This window comes from Bombyx mori, chromosome 4, assembly GCF_030269925.1.
Source record: "Bombyx mori chromosome 4, ASM3026992v2".
In the NCBI taxonomy this organism is placed as follows: domain Eukaryota; kingdom Metazoa; phylum Arthropoda; class Insecta; order Lepidoptera; family Bombycidae; genus Bombyx; species Bombyx mori.
Genome location: NC_085110.1, coordinates 3,794,105 through 3,815,593, shown reverse-complemented (window position 1 = coordinate 3,815,593; position 21,489 = coordinate 3,794,105). Strand labels below are relative to the sequence as shown.

Below are 21,489 nucleotides of genomic sequence, written 5' to 3'. Positions count from 1 at the left end.
CTCCTGAACAAGATGTTGCCATTATATTCGACAACGTGGATATCCCACCAACTAAAGCTTATAAACGAAATCAGAGTGTCAGTCACTTGTGTCAAGAATAACATGGCTTATCCATAGTTGTGATTCAACGTTTTTACCGGAATTTTTAATAGCCCATAAGATATTTGTCAACGTGATATTCAAATTACTTCCTCATTACATAATTCATTTATCACAGTGTCATGTTTTTATTCATAATAATATGGACCGTTTGCTGGAAACTTCGGGGAATAAAAAATGAGATCATCTGATAGACCAGAATTAGGAACTACATAGTACTTAAGAAATAGACGTAGGCATGGTAAGGGAATGAGTATCCGGTAACACAGCTCACTTTTTGTAGAAGATAAGCTTAGGAAGAACTACAAATACACCGGTTTTCAAGCAGTTTAGAAACTACGAACCCTCGAATTAAACTCACGCAATATCTTAAGCCGAAAATGAGATCGTAATAATATTCTAAGGAGCCTTTCATATCTACGTGTTTATGTAACAACGACCCTTGTTTTCGTTCACTAATCTCAACTATCGTTCCGTTCAACTCATCTATTATAGTCACGTTTTCCTTATAGATTGTTTACGAATCATTCGAACCAATAATTTAAAGATAGATATTCGACGTAGAAGTAAAAAACTTTGTTCGATTTTTTGTGAAATTTTCCTGTAAACATAAAGACATGTGCATATAAATGGCCACTGCGGATTTAATCTTTTGGGGAATACTTCTAGTAATAATCGAAGTCGTCGTGGCCTAAAGGATAAGACGCCTCGTGGCATTCGTATCGAGCGATGTGTCGGTGTCGATATTGGAATATCGCAGGCACCAAGTTTCCTAATGAAATACGTCCTTAACACATGTTCACGAATCACTTCCACGATGAAGGAATAACTATTAAGTAAGGCGTCTTGTGAGCCAATGGCGGTGACATTTACGTTTGTCGATGTTTATGGGCTCCGTTAACCACTTAACACCAGGACCCTGAGATCTTTCAACTTCTTCTTCCTCTTCTTCTTTCTGGCGTTTTCACGGCTTATTGCCAGGGTTCGCTTTTCAAGTTAAACACTTCCATCTAAACTTAAACTTGCACCTATTTGAGCAATTCACCTGTGTGGTAGGACCTCTTGTGAGTCCGCACGGGTAGGTACCACCGCGCTGTCTTTTTCTGCCGTGAAGCAGTAATGCGTTTCGGCTTGAAGGGTGGGGCAGAACTTATATCTCAAGATGGGTGGCGCATTTACGTTGTAAATGTCTATGGGCTTCAGTAACCACTTAACACCAGGTGGCCTGTGAGATCGTCCACCATCCAAAAATAGTCAGTAGGATAAATATAATCAATTTGTAAATCACACAGCACAGTACTTACTTACGCTAACTCACGTGGATTCGCAGTACATACCTACCTCTTAAATTGTTTTTAATGTTATTTATTTGTACGTGACACGAAGTACGTTTGCGATTGCTCACATTGGACCCTTTTTGCAATTTAACAACAATGCTCACGCTGCACGCGTAGGCTCAATGTTATCCAATAAATTATGCATGAAGGAAATCATAATTTCATGTGGAACCTTATGTTTTAATGCGGCATTCAATTAATGAAACATCGTGTACAATTTAAATGCAGACAGTATACTAATCCGTTTTATAAATTACTAGCTGACCCGGCAAACATTGTTTTGCCTTATATAAGATTTCTACGGAATTTCTAGTGTAGAAAAAAAAACTAACTTATTTTAAGTGTGTAAGGATGTGGTAAATGAGTAAAAGAGGTATGTAGTGCTGTGAACGATGAGGGAATATATAATAAAAATAACAAAACCTTATTCAACCACATAATACCTCATTATAACAAAAATAAATGTCCAAATAAAAAAAAAATATGTTAGGGGTGGACAACCCTAATCACTTAGGGGTATGAAAAATAGATAGTAGCCGATTCTCAGGCTTACTGAATATGCATAAAAAAATTCATGAGAATCGGTCAAGCGGTTTCGGAGGAGTATGGGAACGAACATTATATATATATTATTTATATATTAGATTAAATATGTACATGGATAACGTGATTCTCGCATTGAATTGCTATACCAGCAATATGCAGTATGCACATGTCTTAAATCCGTAAAGTTCATGAGCCGTAATTGCTAACGGTAATCTGTGCTTTCTTAGAAAATCTCATTGCATTGTCAAGTAGTTTTTAATCACTTTGATTCTAGGAACGATCGCAATGAGAGATCCATGTTTTTTGTACTAAACATGAATTGGGTACAGGAAAGAAAATTTGATTTAGAACTTTTTTATTTATTTTTTATTGCTTAGTTGGGTGGACGAGCTCACAGCCCATCTGGTGTTAAGTGGTTGTTGGAGCCCATAGACATCTACGACGCAAATGCGACACCCACCTTGAGATATAAGTTCTAAGGTCTCAGTATAGTTACAACGGCTGCCCCACCCTTCGAACCGAAACGCATTACTTCTTCACGGCAGAAATAGGTGGGGCGGTGGTACCTACCCGTGCGGACTCACAAGAGGTCCTACCACCAGTAAGAACACATCAGTCTTTATCTTGTCGACGTTCCTACGATTTATGCTGCTACCTGCATTCATTCAGGAGTTTAGGGTCGCGTATTTTACGGTTCTGCTTTTGGATTAGCCGCTTTGTAATAAATGTGTAGCTACTGGAGTTAACAATCAACGAGTTATACCTACAATGAAAACGGTTCATTTAGAATTGTTATTAATATTCTCACTTAACTTTAACGGCTATTGTCCCAACACGCGGCCTTTCTCTGTAAACTACCTACCTAACAAGTCATTGTTACTTATGACAGATCATCGTCCTTAAGTTATATTATAGTTTACAAATACGCCACTCCGAATTTCGTCAGCGATGACTCAGAGCGGACGAAGAACGAGGGTGACAATGATTTTCGATTACAATTCTTTTCCATGTAATTTAATAATTTTTTATAAAGTTATTAGAGTACAAGCGTTACAAATGTGTTTTCGGATTATCTTTTTAAACATGTGAATTATTAAAAAAAAAAAAAACTTTTATTTGATACATCATAGGCTCATAGTGTGCTAGTATTACAAAGAACTGTTCTAATAAATAAAAATAAAATTATTAAATTAAAGTAAATCATATCAAGTTATTGCGTTCAAAGCATGTGGTCCGATAGATATTGGCAATGCCAATGTTCTGTACTGCTAAAAATTAAAAATGATCATTTGTTTGTTGATCTCATTTTTTAGTTTGTAGGCAGACGAGCAGACGGCCCGATAGTGAGTGTTTACTGTTGATCATAGATATCAGTAACGTCAGCGGCACAGTCAGGCCGCTGTCACTTTGTACTGTCTGCAAATCCTCGTTTGATGCAGGGTATATTATAGTGCTCAGGAAATACAGAAGAGGGAAGTTCATTCCAAGTCGGACGATACGTGGCAAAAAAGTACTTTTTAAATGCATTTTGATCTTGTCCATACTTGCACGCCTCGTCATCTTGTACGCAATCCCGAAATTGACCTTGAAAATATTAGTTATTGAAAGTAGTATGGAAGCTTTTGACAAAATACATAAATGTGCCAGCCAGATTGGTGTCGTGCCATGGATACCGATTCTGTTAAAAACCATTTTCCTAATCTCAGTCACCGCAGCCCGGTCTCTCATTGTTTAAATCTCAACAAAACTTAGTCAGCGCTCGTAAATTCCAACACTAATATTGGGATTAATTACAACATTCATTAGCTATTTTAAGGACGTCATCGCCGAGTGCCTTACAAAAGTCCTTTACGTCATCATCTCGGTTATATTACTTTTAGTAGATGGTATTTTTAAAACAAAAACATAAGTTTCAACATGTTTTGAATGCTCAACGGCGCGGCGGCGACACATAATTTATCAGGCTATATTTTTATGTGTAGAGTCTGGGCGTTTACAAATTGCTTGATCGCCCGAAACTTCGGCCTTTGAAAGTTTACATCTTAATAATTTACCATAAACACACTATATATTTATAGCATTAAAATTAGCGTGTTAGGTTTTATTAAGAATAACCTAAAGTGTCACTTATTTAATCAAAGGTATGCTAAATATATTCAATATTTGAAAAGCTTGTTGATTTTGACGAAATCTTGTATAATTTCAACCCTGGGAAAGAATATAGGCTACCTTTCAATCACGGGACTTCACACATACAAGTATATAAAGTACACGCAGGCGAAGCAGCGGGCCGAAGACTATCCTTATTCAAATGTCCTGATATAAATTTTGGTCGCCCTACATGAATCCCGCCTCATGTTCCTACTGTCTCACTTCGTATTAGTCAGATTCCCGTTCGCAAGAACTTGACTTGTTTGTACTTGATAGAAATGACACACCCTAGTATGTTTTCACCACTATTGAGTAAAATGATGTAATTATTTTTTTTTGCCGCAAACAATACCATACATGAATTCTGATTATTATTAAAAGTGGTGAAATGATGAATTAAAAAACTGGGAGTGTTGAATCATTATCGAATTGAAGTTAATTTTTTGCTGAGACATTTATAATTAGTTCAAAGACATGACAACATGAATGCCGACACTCACTGTAGGAGATTAAGCCTATATAAAATTCTATAGTATATGTATGGTATTGTTTGCGGCAAAAAAAATAATTACATCATTTTACTCAATAGTGGTGAAAACATACTAGGGTGTGTCATTTCTATCAAGTACAAACAAGTCAAGTTCTTGCGAACGCATTATTGCTTTGCGGCGTAAATAGGCAGAATGGTGGTGGTACCTATCCGTGCAGACTCACAAGACGTCCTACCAATAATAATTACAATAATTTTGCGGGTTTGATTTTTATTACACGATGCTATCATCCTTCACCGTGGAAGTCAATCATGAATATTTGTTAGTCACGTATTGCATTAGAAAATTGTAATTAAGTAAATTATGATGATTATTATTATTATTATCTATAGATTTACATTTTCTTTAATATAATTTGAGCTACATACATACATTTTAAAAGAGAACGTCTCTATTTCAATAGTTAAAAAGTTTAGCTACAAAAAATAGCTGCCAACCCTACTCACGCTACTTAAAAAAACTTTTAACACAATTAGTCCTGATACGTGTTTTTTGTTAACCTTTTTCTTTCGTCTATATTTTTCAATTTTGGGTTTCATTTAAAAGGAGACATGGCATTATCGAAACATAGAAGATAACGATATTATTATCGATTCATAATCGATAACTAAAGTGTTTTGTTTTATTGAGAGTCCGGTAAATCAATGAAGGAATCGCCTAATGAAAGCTTTGCCAATTCTGTTTACTTATTCTACAATGTTATAAAGATGATTGCCAATATAAAAACATTAATCGGTAAACGTATTGATAATTACTAATGTGAATGGTCTCTTTCGAACGGAAAATTTTATTTTTTAATTGATTACAATATTGAATGCGAGAAATTTAGGGTAATATTTCATTACACAATAGGTATAAGATCTTCTTATAACTATTTCACATCTAGTCTAGATTTCAAGACCTCAAGAAGGGACAAAAATCTTAAGCGAAAACGAACAATAACGATTTTTGTATAAACAAAATCGAGGCGTGAAAGGATATTTTTTGTTTAAGCGTCATTTTTGCAACTTTACTGGAGAGCCGCCATTTAAAATTTAAGTTTTGGAAAAAATATCATAACAGAAAAAAACTTCTTCAGCTCTATATAAACGGAGTAAACTTAATTGAAGTTCAATTAGAAAAATCGAACTGTTGATATGCTAATACCAAATAAAACGCAACTTTAATTACAAACTTAAATCACGAATTATGCTAACTGTAGCTTAAACCAAATTGCCTTTCACCGCTCGAAATAAAATTTTGAACTTTTAAATTCATTAAATAATTGAATTGATACTTTGACCCACAGATCTTTTTTTTTTTTTATTGCTTTTGTAGGCAGACGGGCATACGGTCCACCTGATGGTGAGTGGTTACCGTCGCCCATGGACTTCAGCAATGCCAGGGGCAGAGCCAAGCCGCTGCCTACCGCTTAATACTCTCCACAAGCCTCGTTTGAAGAAGGACATGTCATAGCGCACGGGAAACACCGTGGAGGGGAGCTCATTCCATAGCCGGATGGTACGTGGCAAAAAAGATCTCTGGAAACGCACTGTGGATGACCGCAGTGGCTCCAGGTAGTATGGATGAACTCTACTCCGGTAGCGGGCGGTGCGATGGTAAAAACCAGATCACCCCCAACTTTGACCCCCGCTTAAGATGCAAACACACCACGATGGGAAAAAATACAATTTTTTTTCGCGATTTTAATTAAATTTTTATTTATGCAGAAATTATACGGAAAGTACTTTTTAATTATGAATTAAAGTAAGCGAATTATTTTATACAGACACATTGATAAGCAGATACGAATATTACAAGTCATGTTATACGATATAGCGTAATGAGTGTTTATTTGAATAAATAAATAATAACTCAGGAAATGTAACTGCGCTCTAAAAATGACACAGCGAAAGTCGTGTCCAAGTAGGCGGGGCTTAAAAGCCATGTCCAACGTGACATTAGTCGGATATTCTGCTTGCAAGCGAGCACACCTCTTATCTCGATTTACCATTTTTCTGTCAATAATCATGCCAGCGTGTGTGGTGAAGTGGTGCAGGAGTCATTCAAGGCTAAATTGCCCAGGGATCACTTTTCACTAGTTAGTAGTAGCAAAATTATAATTATATTTAATGATTTGCAAATATGTTATAACTAGCGACCCGCCCTCGCTTCGCTTCGGAAACTGTAATTTATTATTGATTTCTCCACTATTTAATGGATGTTATGATACATATACCTAAACCTTCCTCTTCAATCACTCTATCTATTAAAAAAAACCGCATCAAAATCCATTGCGTAGTTTTAAAGATTAAAGGATATATAGGGACAGACAGATATAGGAACAGAGACAGCGACTTTGTTTTATACTATGTAGTGATAGCAAACAGAGATAGTTAACGCTATGCAGAATGAAGTCAGTAAATTTTTGATTGTATTTTTATCTTCTTGTTGAAATATTGAAAAATATATCGATTAAATATTTTTTATTATAAAATAGGTTTATTTATTTTGATACTTTTATAACGATAATGTATTTTGCATAATTTGTTTTCTTTTAGTTTTCCTGCTGATGCAATTCGGCAAAAGAAGTGGATAGCTGCAGTGAAGTTGGAAAGACAGGAATATGACTGGATGCCTGTGAAAACTAGCAGAGTATGCTCTATTCATTTTGATAAAAAAGATTTTTACAAATCATTAAAAGGTTATACAATGTTACACAAAACTGCAGTACCAGTTTGTACAGTTAGTACTTACTGTTTTATTATTAAAGTAATTATATTTATTATGTAATCTGAAATGAAACTGTTTTTTTTTACGCAGATGATTCGTTTTGAAGAAACGCCAACATCTTCAAGGAATAGTACCGAAAATGAAAACAACAATAATGAAAGATTACAATCGGTGTGTAATGCCGATCCGGCTTTTTAGACTTGTAGGAATTACTATAGTATTGAAAATAATAAGTTCATTGTTTAGTCGAATTAAAGAATGTTTAATTTTTTAGGTTGATGAAAATTCACTTTTTGCAAATTTTAAAGTGGGTGATTTACCTGAGCAGTTCACTAAAACAAATACTGCAGAACCTCAAGCGCATAAGGCACAAAAACTTAAATTGGTAAGGTTTGACTGTTATTTTTTACACCTAATCTTTTGGTTCGATATTTTTATTTTAACTATATATACGTATCTATTTTAAATAAAGACCATCTTTCCCAGATTTAATGTAAATTGATCATCTATGTTGTTTTCAGGAGAATAAAATCGTCACTGAATATAACGAAGGCGCTGCAGAGGAATCAAGAAAAAAAAATTTTGAAAATAATCTTGTTTCAAACGAAGTCCATACTTTTGAAGAAAGAGTTTTATGCGTTACGCCGATAAATATACCATCATCAGATATTGAATCTGAACTGAATACACCTAGAACACACATGTTAAAACATGAACTACGAAAAAAATCTTTTTTTTTTTTTTTGTGATTGAAGGATTACTCGTGGCCCGGAGGCCTTTCCAGTTTCACCAGGACAGGTGGGCGAGCAAAGGCTCAGCCAGGAGGGGTGGGATTTGCTAACAGCTGCCCGAGCGCCTCCGAAGGAGACCTAACAACTCAAGAGTAGCTGCTTCGCGAATGAATCTACTACCGGATCGGAATCGCGACCCGCTGAGAAGATCCGGCGAGAAACTCAGCGAGCTGATTCATGGGTTAGGTTGCACGGCGAACTCTTTGTCGAGTTCGACGAGTACGGTTACCGAGGTCCCTAAGCCTGCTCCTAGAGCTGAAGGCGTCTAGTGCAAAGGTTATTGGATCTGATGGATCCGTAAGGACGTGTCTAGGGCGTCGACGGTGACTGGCTCCTGCATGCTCAGGATTCGGGGAGTAGTCAGCGGCGGCTACGATAAGGCGATTATCATGACGCATAGGCTTATCGAAGTACCGTTCCGACGCTGACTTCATGTATTTCTGTATAGATTCGAGGCCCAGGTCGTCGTGTAGGTCAACGTTCCTCACGAACCACGGAGCTCCGACGGCTATCCTGCAAAAGCGGGATTGTAGAGATTGAAGGGTGTCTATGTGTGTGCGGGCCGCGTGAGCGAACACCACACTCGCGTAAGTCATGACGGGCCTTATGCAAGTTTTGTAAAGTGTCCCCTTGTTCCGAAGGGACATTTTACTCCGCTTACAGATCATGGGGTAGAGTCTACCGAGAATAAACGCGGCACGGTCACGGACTGATTTTATATGCGGGCGGAATGTCATCGATGCATCCAGGGTAACGCCCAGGTACTTGACCTTCCTGGCCCAGGGTATGGATTGACTAAAGAGAGTAATCGGGGGTGTGAGATTCCTCCTCCTAATACGAGAGGAAATCCGTGTGGAGCTTCCCCTCTGAAATAGCACCGCAGTACTTTTCGCTGGGTTGATGTCTATGCGCCATTTTCGGAACCACTGTCCTAGGCCTAGGGCTGCGCTCTGAAGCTTCTTCGCGATTAGGGACTTGTTTCTACTGGAATAGTAAACAGTCGTGTCGTCGGCGAATAAAGCTAAATGGGTCGGCGGCGACCGGGGAATATCGTTAACGAATAAGCTAAATAGGAGGGGTGAAAGGACAGAGCCTTGCGGGACTCCAGCTGTGAGAGGTCGTGGGGAGGAGCGGGTTCCCTCGACTCGATATCGAAAAGAGCGGTTCGACAAGAAGTCCCGTATGATGAGCACGAGACTATCCGGCACACCCATGTTGAATAGTTTGAAAATCAAACCGTTGTGCCAGACTTTGTCGAACGCTTTTGCGACGTCGAAGAAGAGAGCTCCCGTGTATAACGGTTTTGGTCGATTAAGCCCCACAAGAATGTGCTCCGTGAGGCGGTGCACCTGTTGAACGCATGAGTGATTTGTACGGAATCCGAATTGTTCATCGATGAGAATGCCCTTGGATGAGACGAAGTCTCTGAGGCGTTTGTAGAGCAGACGCTCATACAGTTTGCCTAGAGACATGAGGAGACTAATCGGGCGGTAGCTCGTCGGATGATTTTTTGGTTTACCGGGTTTATGTATGCCGATAACGTCCGCTTCTTTCCACACCGCGGGAAAGATACAGTTCGCCATAGCGGCATTGAAAATAGATGCCAACATCACGATGAGTTGGACGGGTAGAAGTTTAATAACGCGGTTGGATATACCGTCGGAACCGGGAGCCTTGCGAGGACGTAGGTCTTTGATCAAGTCTTTAACTTCCATCGGGGTGACGGGTGGTAACGCATCCGAGGGTGGCAAGGAGGCTCTGCGTTCTACCTCACTGTCTACTAATTCTACATGAACAGGGTCCACGGATTGAGTGCTGGGCGTGCACTGGGTTTGCAATGTATCGGCCAGCAACTCTGCTTTTTCGTCATCATCAAACGCCGCGAGTCGGCCTGAGGGGCCTACGAGGGGGGGCATAGTTACTACTGTATCCGATTTGAGAGTACGAGCTATGCGGTAGTAAGACCTTTGGGAGGGCGCGAGTCCTTCTAAGAAATCAGACCATCTGGCATCTCGGACTTCGGCGATGCGAGACTTTACGTCGCGTTGTAGGGCACGCATTCGAATACGATTTTCCGCGGTAGGATACCTGTCGTAGGCGCGTATTGAGGCGTTCTTAGCTCTAAGGAGTTCCCTAATATCATCGGACAATTTGAAGCGGTGAAGGAAGTCCTCCGCTACAACTTGTTTCGATGATCTATCTAATGTTGAGGTGATGTGTTACGTTAAGATGTCTATGGCTTCAGCGGTATCCTGAGGAGACGGGGTAGAGTCCGGGTTAAACGGGAGCGATGGTGGATCAGATTCAGCCAGGCTGATGCCCAGCGTGTGCCAATCCACCACAGTCCTCGTGACGGGAACGGAGTCGGGAGCGCGACCGAGCTTCATAACGACGGGACGGTGGTCTGAATCTAACTCTGAAACTACTTCGATCGAGTGTAAGCTCAGAGTTACGTTTTTTAATAACGCTATGTCGAGTATATCCGGGCGATGCGCGATATTTAGCGGGTAGTGAGTCGGGGTTAGCGGAGCGACGATATCGAAGGCGAGATCATCAACTAACGCGTCAAGTCGCCTGCCATTCGGGGTTGTGGTGTGTGAGTTCCACCTGATGTGTTTACAATTTAGGTCGCCCGCCAGAATGACAGAGCTTCCCATGCCGAGCAGCGCCTCGATATCACTGCTTAGAACGATCTTATCCCGTGGAAGATAAACGGACGCGAAAACGATCGGCGGTGTCCCGTCAGTGAGATTCGGCACACTGATGCTTCGATATTAGCGAGCGCGGGAGGATCGAGCGGGACGCAATGCAGGGCTCTTCTATAGTAAATGACGGTACCACCACCACGAGCAGAGAGCCTGTCGTTCCTGATCATGTTATAGTTCGCGATTTTAGGGTCACGGCGCGCGGGCTTAAGTAGGGTCTCCTGCACTTGATTTGCGAGACCGTAAGCGTTAAAAAATCCTATCGTTACGGATAGGGGCTTTATTCTACTTATATACGCCATTGATTACCGGCGGAGTGATGGGAGGACGTACGTATTTAATGACGCGTATACGTCGGCGTATTCTTGCACAACGGCGATAAAGTGTTGTGCAGTGGAGGCAGCGCGAATGGCGTCGCCCAAAGCGTTAACGCGCTCAAAGTTGATCGACTGAAAGGAGTCGATCGCTAAAGCGAGATTGTCGGACGCGGTCGGAGTAAAAAAAAAAAAAAAAACTATTTTGGCAGTGAAACGACTATCACAGATCAGAAATCTAGAACGCAGAAATAAAAGATTAGTTTTGAAGAATATTTCACTTAATATGTTATCCCAATTGAAGAAAAATGGATTTGACAATACTGCAGAAAATATTGCATTGAATGAATATTCTGATGATATCGTTTTAGCTCTACAAAGGAAAAAGTCAAAAGATGGACGAAGTATCATAAAGTTTACACCAGCCATTAAAAGATTCACTTTAACGCTAAACCATTATTCACCAGCAGGATACAAATATGTGAGACGACAGTTGCTTTCATCTCTTCCTCATCCGTCAACCTTATCTAAATGGTACCAATCCATGGATGGAAAGCCAGCATTTACCGAAGAAGCATTCGCAGCTTTCAAGTTAAAGTACTCTAGATACTAAATAGTGGGCACATTTGCAGAAACTCAAAAATGTCCAAGATAATATTGGATTGCATTTTGGGAATAAGTATAAAATCGGCATATAGAGTTCCGAAATAATATAATGAACGTGAAACTAGCGACTCAAACTTTAAGTCAAAGTGTAGCTGATGCGATTAAGTTTTGTTCGCAGCAATGGCATGTTTAATGCCCGATTTTCAAGACACACATGCAACTGTTATCTTTTCAGAAACGTTTAATAACCTCTTTGATATACTAAATGCAAGATCACTTTCTGAACACGGGTTTAAACACCCTTTTTCGGATGAACAAAAAGAAAAACTATACAATATTCTGGATCTAAGCGAAAAATATATTAAAAATCACCAAATCAATGTGCAGTCCAAAAAAACTCCAAACCGTAAATGGACAAAGAGTAACGGTATATACCAACTCTTTAAAACCATTGACGAAACTCAGTCTATAATGGATTTCTAGGTCTTCTTATTTGTATTTCAAGTTTTAAATTACTTTTTGCTCGCTTAGTAGAGGCACAAATATTGAAATTTATTTTACCTTATAAATTTAGCCAAGATCATCTTGAATATATTTTTTTTGGATTGATCCGCATTCGCGGTCGTTGCAACAATAACCCAAACGCCTGTCAATTTACGGGAATATATAAAAATAATTGAATGAACTTGAACCTCAGCTCTAAATTCACAGGCAACAGCATTATCATTGGAGGATATTCCAATTCTAAACTGCTCTTCGATAATCAATAAGACCATTCCGCTAGTTACTCTACTGCAGCAGGTGAGAGTAAAAATTGAGAGAAAAAAAGAAGAAGAAAATTGCATGGTGCAAACATGCTGGATGCTAAAATTCAATTGCCAGAAACAGTGGAGCAAATTGTAGGCTATAACATTCGGCTTTCGCAATTCGGCTTTGTAACCTGAAAACTGCAAGCAAAAATCAACTGTCCAGAATGCTTATCATTACTACCTGCTAATGAAAAATTGTATTTTCACAAGCTGATTAGCTTGAAAGATTTCGGTGGACTCTCGTATCCATCTGTGATGTTGTATAAAATATGCACACGCACAGAAACACTAATAAGAAAAATAATAAAAATACATGATAACGGAAAATCACTTACTCGAGCAAGTAATCTGTCAGTAATATCTACGCAGTGTTTTTCTAAAATAATTGGCAATGAAGATATTCTGCGCTAAAAAACAGTCACCAGACAAATAATGACCATTTCATTTTTTTTATAAAATGTGTAAGCGTTGAATTTCTCAGAATCCGTCTTCACTACATTACGAAAAAAGATTCTTTTTTAATGTCTTCCAGGCAAAAACGTAATAAATTAATTATATTTCGACGGACATAGAGTTCATTACAAAAAGAAAAACAAATATATAAACATTATACAATTATATTGTTTTATTATTAACTTTGTCTGGTCTACTTATTACATAACATTGTCCACGTTGCTATGACTCTGCTGTCATAGCTGACATTGCAGCAAGCGCATGAACCAATCCCTGCTTTCGTTTTGAATTCAAACCAAACACAACCAATGTCTATTTCTAACCTCGGTTTTGATTGGTTTTTGCTTCATACGTCATTTTGGTTTCTAGTCGGCCCACTTTTTGTGTGAAATTTGTTCCGAGTTAGACCTCCTGACTTATTGTTTATCCACAGATTCGGTAGAATCTGGCGCCAAGTTCCGTTTAAAAATCCCGTTGTAAACGGAGCGTCAGACTACCGACTGTGTTTACTGTGAGCAGAACAGTTTTTTGAAGTTGCGAAATTTTATTTAATTCTACGGTACTTCTGGTTCCTAAATTGTATATTATATCAATCACTCACAACTTTATTTTACTGATATTAACTAGTTATATCAATTACAATAATTAATCTACTTGAAATTATTAATTTTATCACCACAAACTATGGCTCGCTCAAAAATTTCGATCCTGACTTTTTTCGATGTAAAAAGTGACATGCCACAGACTATAAATATTCGAGAATGGTAATCTACGGCCGCCAGGGTGCGCTGGAATTATTCCTATTTGTAATGGATTTTATGACCTGGTAACTGAGACCTTTAAGTCATGTCTTATTTTAATTTATATTCATATTTTTATGAAAAATGATATTATGGAGTGAAATGAAATGTGATATTATGGAGTGAAATGAAATGAAGATGATTAATTTGAGACATTAATCAAAAGGGATGAAATGAAATGAGATGAGATGATATGGAATGAAATATAATCTCAGTAAAATGGTGGTGGTCATTTACTAAGATCTCAGTGGACTTTTTGGAGGAAACCGAGAAGTTACGTACAGCGGCTTTGTTTCATTTTCCCACGTTTGTGCACTTTCACAGATATTAAACAGTTAATAAACCACTATTATTACACATTTAAACCCGAAGAAACACTAAATAGACAAATTAAAACAAATCACACAACTTCACACCTCGCGTTCCCGCCAAAAAGTCATTATTCCTACATAAACTGTAGCTTCAAGGGGATAGTTTGCAGTTCTTATTGAACGGTTTATACATTAAATAACGTTATTGTTGTTACTGTTAGTATTTTAGTTTAAGTACTGCCGAAGCAAATACTGTTGTTACTGTTGGAGAAACAATTTTGTTTTGTAATGTAATACCGAAATACTTTACGAGATGGCGTTACAAAAAATCCCTTCCCAAAACTATAAAACCGTTGTGATTGTCTACGATAATAAATAATATAATAACTAATATTTATAATATTTATTATTATAGGTGATTGTTTAAGATGCTATGAATATTTCGGTTTTGATTTCATCAAAATAACTTGAACTTTACTACTGAATTCCGATGAAAATTCTAATTAAGGCTGAGTTAAGTTCAGCTTTTTATTTAAGCCTCTTACTGTAGTTTTTAAATTACATTTATGCGGATTGATGTTTCAAGGCTTTCAGATTTTAATTTTAAATTTTGAAATAATTAAGAACAGCGTCATCTACCCTTCACATTTGAAACAAAATTTAATTCGGTTTAAATTTGTAAAAGTTGATGTTGATTATTATTACACTGTAACGCAGCGTTCCGTTTCGCGGGGCAACAGCAGCCAAAGGGAATGTGACTCAGGTCCGTGCCGCGACGACCCACCCCGCGCTAACCGCGCCCGCGCATCTGTTGCATCATTCGCACCCCCAATTATGGCAATTAGTGCGCGCCAGACTTTGAAGCGGAATACACGCGTCCCCGGTCGATACCGGAACTGACAACCCGAGAGTCTCATGCCAGTCGGGCACCTAAAATTAAACTGGCAGCCCAAGCGCGGGCCCTTTAACTAGTATTTCGGAGTGAATCTACGTAATTACGACACGTACTCGTCGTCAGTCACGGCGTCAATCCGATTTTCAAGACGTTGAAGAAGAAATTGGTTCAACCGCGGGACCGACGCCAACATTTACCGCAAACACCATGGCGTCATTACAAGAAAGTCAAATGGCAGCATTCGAACGCCTACTCGACCGAGTTTTTGAGCATAAAACTCAACTCGAATCATCAGCAACACCGACGTCGGAGCCGACATCGCCGCCTTCCTCGACGCCCGCTCACCATTCTGGGAACTTCGCGTCATGCACGGCGCGGTTCAGCGGAGCGCCCGGCGACTCACTCGACGGTTTCCTTGACGCGGTCGAATCATACAAAGATTGTGCTGACGTAGGACACGCCATCGCGTTACGAGGACTCTCGATGTTACTAACCGGAAATGAAGCCGTGTGGTGGCAAGGCGTTAAAGCTAGCATCACTTCCTGGGACGACGCTTTATCATCGTTACGAAGCGCTTTCGGTGATTGCAGACCGCCCCATCGAGTCTACTTAGAGCTCTTCAAAATGTCGCAAGGACAAAGAGAGAAGACGGAGATCTTCGTTGCCAGAGCACGAGCCCTGCTAGCTCAACTCCCACCTGGTGACCTTAATGAGAAAGTTCAAATTGATATGCTTTACGGCCTTCTACACCGTCGTGTTCGTAAAAGATTAAGAAGAGACGAAATAACTTCATACGACACGTTATTAAAGAAAACGCGCCATATCGAGGACTCCATCTACGAGACCAGTCCGCCTGAATTTATTCATCATCCTCAGCGAGCGACGCCACGTTCATCGGGTAGTACCGTAGGCGAAGTTCCCGCCGGTGCTTCGACTTCGGCGCGGATGACGCCGCGGAAAATATTCAACTCGGGCGCCGCTGGCGGCCCGCCACGCGACGACAGCGCTGCGCCGAGCACCGTTCGAGTCCCCGCGCCTCGCTACACGAACACTGATAATGTATCATCTACGTCGATTGTTAAAAGACTGTTCTGTGTTTATTGCAAAAAGTACGGACATATTCGTGATGAGTGTTTAAAATTAGCGTCAAAAACGAAATTCGACAACGAAAATACGCAAGCTGTATCCTCGTGTTACGGGTGTGGTACCAAAGTTGTTACTCGGTCTCAGTGTACAAAGTGTAACGCAAGTTATTACGCCTTCGACGCTGCACGGACCCGATCAGTCACATCCGATTTACCTATTGGTAAAGTAAATACACAGCTGTCAAGTTCAGTGAACTCTATTCATCGCGACAGCTCGTTGCATACAGCTTGCACTTCAAACACCGTAAAGTCGTCCATTTATATTAATAATCGTAAACAATGTTTTGTTGATAATGAAAATAATTATTATCCTACCGATTTTAAGGCGATTCTTCCTCCGCGCTTTTTCGGTACTGATAACAAGGTTAGACTTCAAAATTATTCTAGACTTAATCATAATATAAACAATAATATTAGTTCTAGGAATAGGCCCCTGATGCGTTACTCGAGTGGTACCGAACCAAAACATAGTTATTCCGAGGTACCAAGTGGCCGCGATAGGGTGACCATGATGAACGAAAATAGGGTGACCATGGAAAACGTCGGACATTTTTCGACAATTAATTCTAATGTGAAAAGTGTTGCCCAGAGTAACTCTACTGAGCACCAGGTTAGGTTAAGACCAATTTTAAGTGTTCAAATGTTAGGTATACGAGGTAATGCTTTGTTGGATACGGGAGCTAAGAGTAGCGTTGCCGGAGCGTTGCTTTATGAATTGCTGTTAAAGCATAACCATCCGTGTGAGGAAACCAGGCGTCGGGTGAGGCTTGCAGACGGTTCCGCGCGCACCCGCCGAGTTTTGCTCACTACTCTAGAAGTAAGGATAAGTCCCGAAAGGTCAGTAACTCTTGAATTTACTGTTTTTCCAGATGCTCAAAATAATGAAACTTTGCTTGGCATGGATTTTTTGGTGGCAGCAGGTATTGTGCTTGACTTTGCTTCATCCACTTGGCATTTTTCGGGAAAACGGGTTACCTATCCAATTGAATATGAGTGCTCTAAGCCATGCATGTTTGCTTCTACTGCTAACTTCCTGCGTGATGATAAGGGTTCTATGCTTGGCTCCGATGAACGACAGCAGCTATCACATTTATTGCAGGAGAATGGAGACATCTTTAGGGTGGGGGGAGCCCCAACCCTTTACGCCGAGCACCACATTGATACCGGTGATCATCCGCCTATATCGGTACCGCCGTATAGGCTCACTCCTGTGCTTCAACAGCGAGGAGAGGTTCTCGCAATCGATTTGTTCGGGCCACTGCCAGAAGGAGAGCAGGGGGAGCGATGGGTACTCCTGGTAGAGGATGTAGCTACAAGATGGGTAGAACTCTACGCACTTGTTGATGCCACCGCCGTGGCTTGCTCCCGAGTCCTACTGGAAGAGTATTTCCTTCGTTATGGCTTGCTTATGCGTCTAGGGGTGTAACACGTAAGTTCATGCCACGACGGGATGGCCCGCATCGCGTAGTAAATATAGTTAGTCCTACAACGTACTTCATAGCAGACTTGTCAAACAATGTCATCGGCAAGTATCACACCGCAGATTTAACCCACTCTCCGTCAAATTCAAGTACGGATCCAATTATGCCAAAGAGGCAGAGAGGAAGGCCGCGTCTTCAGACTAACAGTCCCAAGTTGGACTCGGGACGCGTTCCCAACTTGGAGGGGGAGTATGTAACGCAGCGTTCCGTTTCGCGGGGCAACAGCAGCCAAAGAGAATGTGACTGAGGTCCGTGCCGCGACGACCCACCCCGCGCTACCCGCGCCCGCGCATCTGTTGCATCATTCGCACCCCCAATTATGGCAATTAGTGCGCGCCAGACTTTGAAGCGGAATACACGCGTCCCCGGTCGATACCGGAACTGACAACCCGAGAGTCTCATGCCAGTCGGGCACCTAACATTAAAACACTAATTAATTGAGCGTTTCATTAGCTTTTAAGCTGAGTGACTATTTATAATTTATTTTTATTAAGTAATAAATGAGCAAAAAATAATACTTAACAAAAAGATATGAAATCCGAACAAAAACAGTTTCACTGTAAAAAATTGCGCCAAGTCCACGTTTATAAAACTCATCTCAATAACATTTGCACTTTACAAAAAAAAGAAGACTTCAATAGCTTTCATTCTCTACAAAAATATGTGAAATACAAAAAAATACCAAGAAACCGTCATAAAGATGAAAAAATTAAAAATAAATTGTTGAAAATTTTAAAATAAAAAAATAAAAATTTTATCGTACTTGGCGCGCGTCATTGAGTACCCCAAATTTTTCAGGATAAATGAACATCCTTTCAATGTTTAGAAATTTATAAGTAGGTCAACCTATGAAATGCATAAATGTAATTAATGAATTATTATTTCATAATAAGTTTTACAAAAGTTAAGTAAAATCGACATCTCATACGTATGTTATTTGAATTTTTTTCATTTCCCACTCATCTTTTATGATTTGAACTAAACACCCTCTCGTGTTCGCTTATACAAATACAAACTACTTACGAGTCGATACGTATGTATACGTTGGCTCCAAAACATTTGAAAAAATTCTCAAAGATGTTTTTCAAAGGGTAGAAAAGAATAATAAAGTTTCAGCTGAATCTAAAGGGGTCGGACGCAAAAGTGGTCGATTTGGCATATAATAGCCCATAGGTATATAGTGAGAGCTGTTGAAAATTACCGTAGTTCTGTCTCAATTTCTCATAAAACGCTAACAAGAGCGAAAAAGACAACCTGGGTAACTTTTTCAGCTTTCACTGTATATTAAAGCAAAATGGTTTTTTTCTCGGGTTGAAATTCTTCCGAAAAATTTTGGGGTACTCAATGACGCGCGCCAAGCACGATAAAATTTTTATTTTTTTATTTTTAAATTTTCAACAATTTTTTTTTAATTTTTTCATCTTTATGACGGTTTCTTGGTATTTTTTTGTATTTCACATATTTTTGTAGAGAATGAAAGCTATTGAAGTCTTCTTTTTTTTGTAAAGTGCAAATGTTATTGAGATGAGTTTTATAAACGTGGACTTGGCGCAATTTTTTACAGTGAAACTGTTTTTGTTCGGATTCGTAGAACACACGCGTAAATTATCGTGTTCACCTTTTTATTAAAGTCAGGTTTTTGGTGAACGTCTTTCTATGAAAATTCTTGACAGCTCTAAAAACGATTTACTGATATTCACGTAGAAATTTGATTTGTCAAAAGGATTAGCAAAGACTAGAAGTCTAACAAAGACTATTAAATTTACGGAGAAGGCAAATTTTAATTATTATTTCAATTTTAAGAATAGGTTTTTTACTTGTTACATTTATTTCGCATTCATTCGTATTTTAAACTAGCGACCCGCCCTCGCTTCGCTTCGCAAACATTAAATTTTATTATTGATAGCAGAGTCCCGCGATGTTACCCGCGGTTATTGTCGTACCACGGGCAGGGACGTCTTAAACTAGGATGGGGCCCTTGGGCACACAAGAATTTGAGGCCCTTTTGGAAAGTAAAAAAAGCGAATTATAATAACATTTTTGAAGTGAAACTTCTTTATCGGCGTTGGAAAAAAATTTACCGTCACATTTTTCGGTTACGCGTCACATTTTTCCGTTACGCGCCATCTTTTTCTTCACCATTCATTGTTGCCGTACACAAGTGAAGGTGCCTCTTTACTCGGTAACAATAATTATAAAATACCGATGATTTTAAGTGGAGATTTTAATGTAAATTTTGCATCGGAAAATTCTTTGAAGCTAGTTGAATTTCTGAAAGATAAATTGAATTTATCCATGAAAAACAGTCCTCAAACGTCAACAACAAGATCTGGCACTACAATTGATGGAGTTTTTACTCGGTCACTAAATTTCGTGGAATGTAAACCATATATTTCATATTTCAGTTACCATAAGCCATTAATTACAAAAATATATAATGACAATGACAATGATAGTAATAATTCTATTACAATTAATGAAATGCTGTAATAATCTTAGTAGCAAAAAGGTAAAGTGAAATAATTGTATTATTTGTATTCATGTCTATGATAATAAAATCCTTTTGTTTAAACTTTATCTAATTTAACTTTATTTAACCAATTTCTAGAAAGTTGAATGTAGATCATTTTTCGAAAAATAAGGCCATAAACAAGTTTCACTTCTTACGTGTGTACACTAGTACACGCACACATTTTTTTTTACTGAGTATGACCATTTATTATAGGTAATCAAATACAGTATGATATAATATGTCATTAATGATATTAGAATGCTGCTGGTTTTTTGGTTACGATTTCGATAACGGTTTCATTCGGGATTTCTGTTGAGCAAAATCTTCTATTATAGGCATAGTATATGCCATGTGATTACTGATTTGTGAAAAATGTGCCGGACAAAAATGTTTTGAGAATAAACGTGTGAGAGAAATTGTCGGTCTTTCGGGGCCCCCTGAGAATGGGGGCCCTGGGCACGGGCCCCGTGTGCCCTTATGGTAAAGCCGGTATTGACCACGGGTGAAGCCGCGGGGTGAAGCTAGTCTAAAAAAAGTAGTTTAAGTTACTCCTTATATCATCAGCTGCATATCAGTGAAAGTCCCGTCAAAATCGGTCCAGCCGTTCCAGAGATTAGCCGGAACAAACAGACAGACAAAAATTGTAAAAAATGCTATTTTGGTGTATGTACCATTCATATGCATGTATTAAAAAGCGGTTATTTCAATATTACAAACAGACACTCCAATTTTATTTATATCTATAGATATATAATATTTTGCACCTTGACATACGAGGTTAGTCTTAATTATATAGTATAAGTATTCCAGCCCTCTAAGGGTGGATTCGACCAAACTTAAATTTATACTCGAGTAACTATACGAGGAATAACCTATTCCATGATTTTAATCTCGAGTAAATCCATAGTCGTTTTTCCACGTATACTTGCGCTAGGAATAACAATACGCGAATAGCAGAGTGAATGGTGAACAAAAATAAAATCCGGCAAATAAATGTTGTTGTTCAACGGCATAGTGTAAGAGCATACAAATCGTCAACTCGATTTTGCCGTATTTTAATGTGAAAAAGTAGCTGTTGTGAAAGATATCCAGCTGTCAAACGTATTATTTTTATTTGTTGTTTGTTTGAGGGAATTGTCAAGTTTTGTCGTGTGGTTTTATCTTTTTTCGTTTAAACGTTGCATTATACAATGCCAGACTATTAATAGTAATTTTGTGCATTGCGTTGACTTGAAATTAAAACAGAATAAATATTTATGAAATGACAGAAA

The 21,489-nt window shown here is 38.9% G+C and overlaps 1 protein-coding gene across 1 annotated transcript; it reads left to right on the top strand.

The window, feature by feature from the left end:
* The first annotated feature begins 15,034 nt into the window (after window positions 1-15,034).
* On the top strand, window positions 15,035-21,489 carry LOC134198736 (uncharacterized). The gene is made up of 2 exons (XM_062668083.1): window positions 15,035-17,062; window positions 17,325-21,489. Exons 1-2 carry the CDS (start codon window positions 15,288-15,290, stop codon window positions 17,524-17,526), a joined length of 1,977 nt encoding a protein of 658 aa, XP_062524067.1. The 5' UTR covers window positions 15,035-15,287; the 3' UTR covers window positions 17,527-21,489.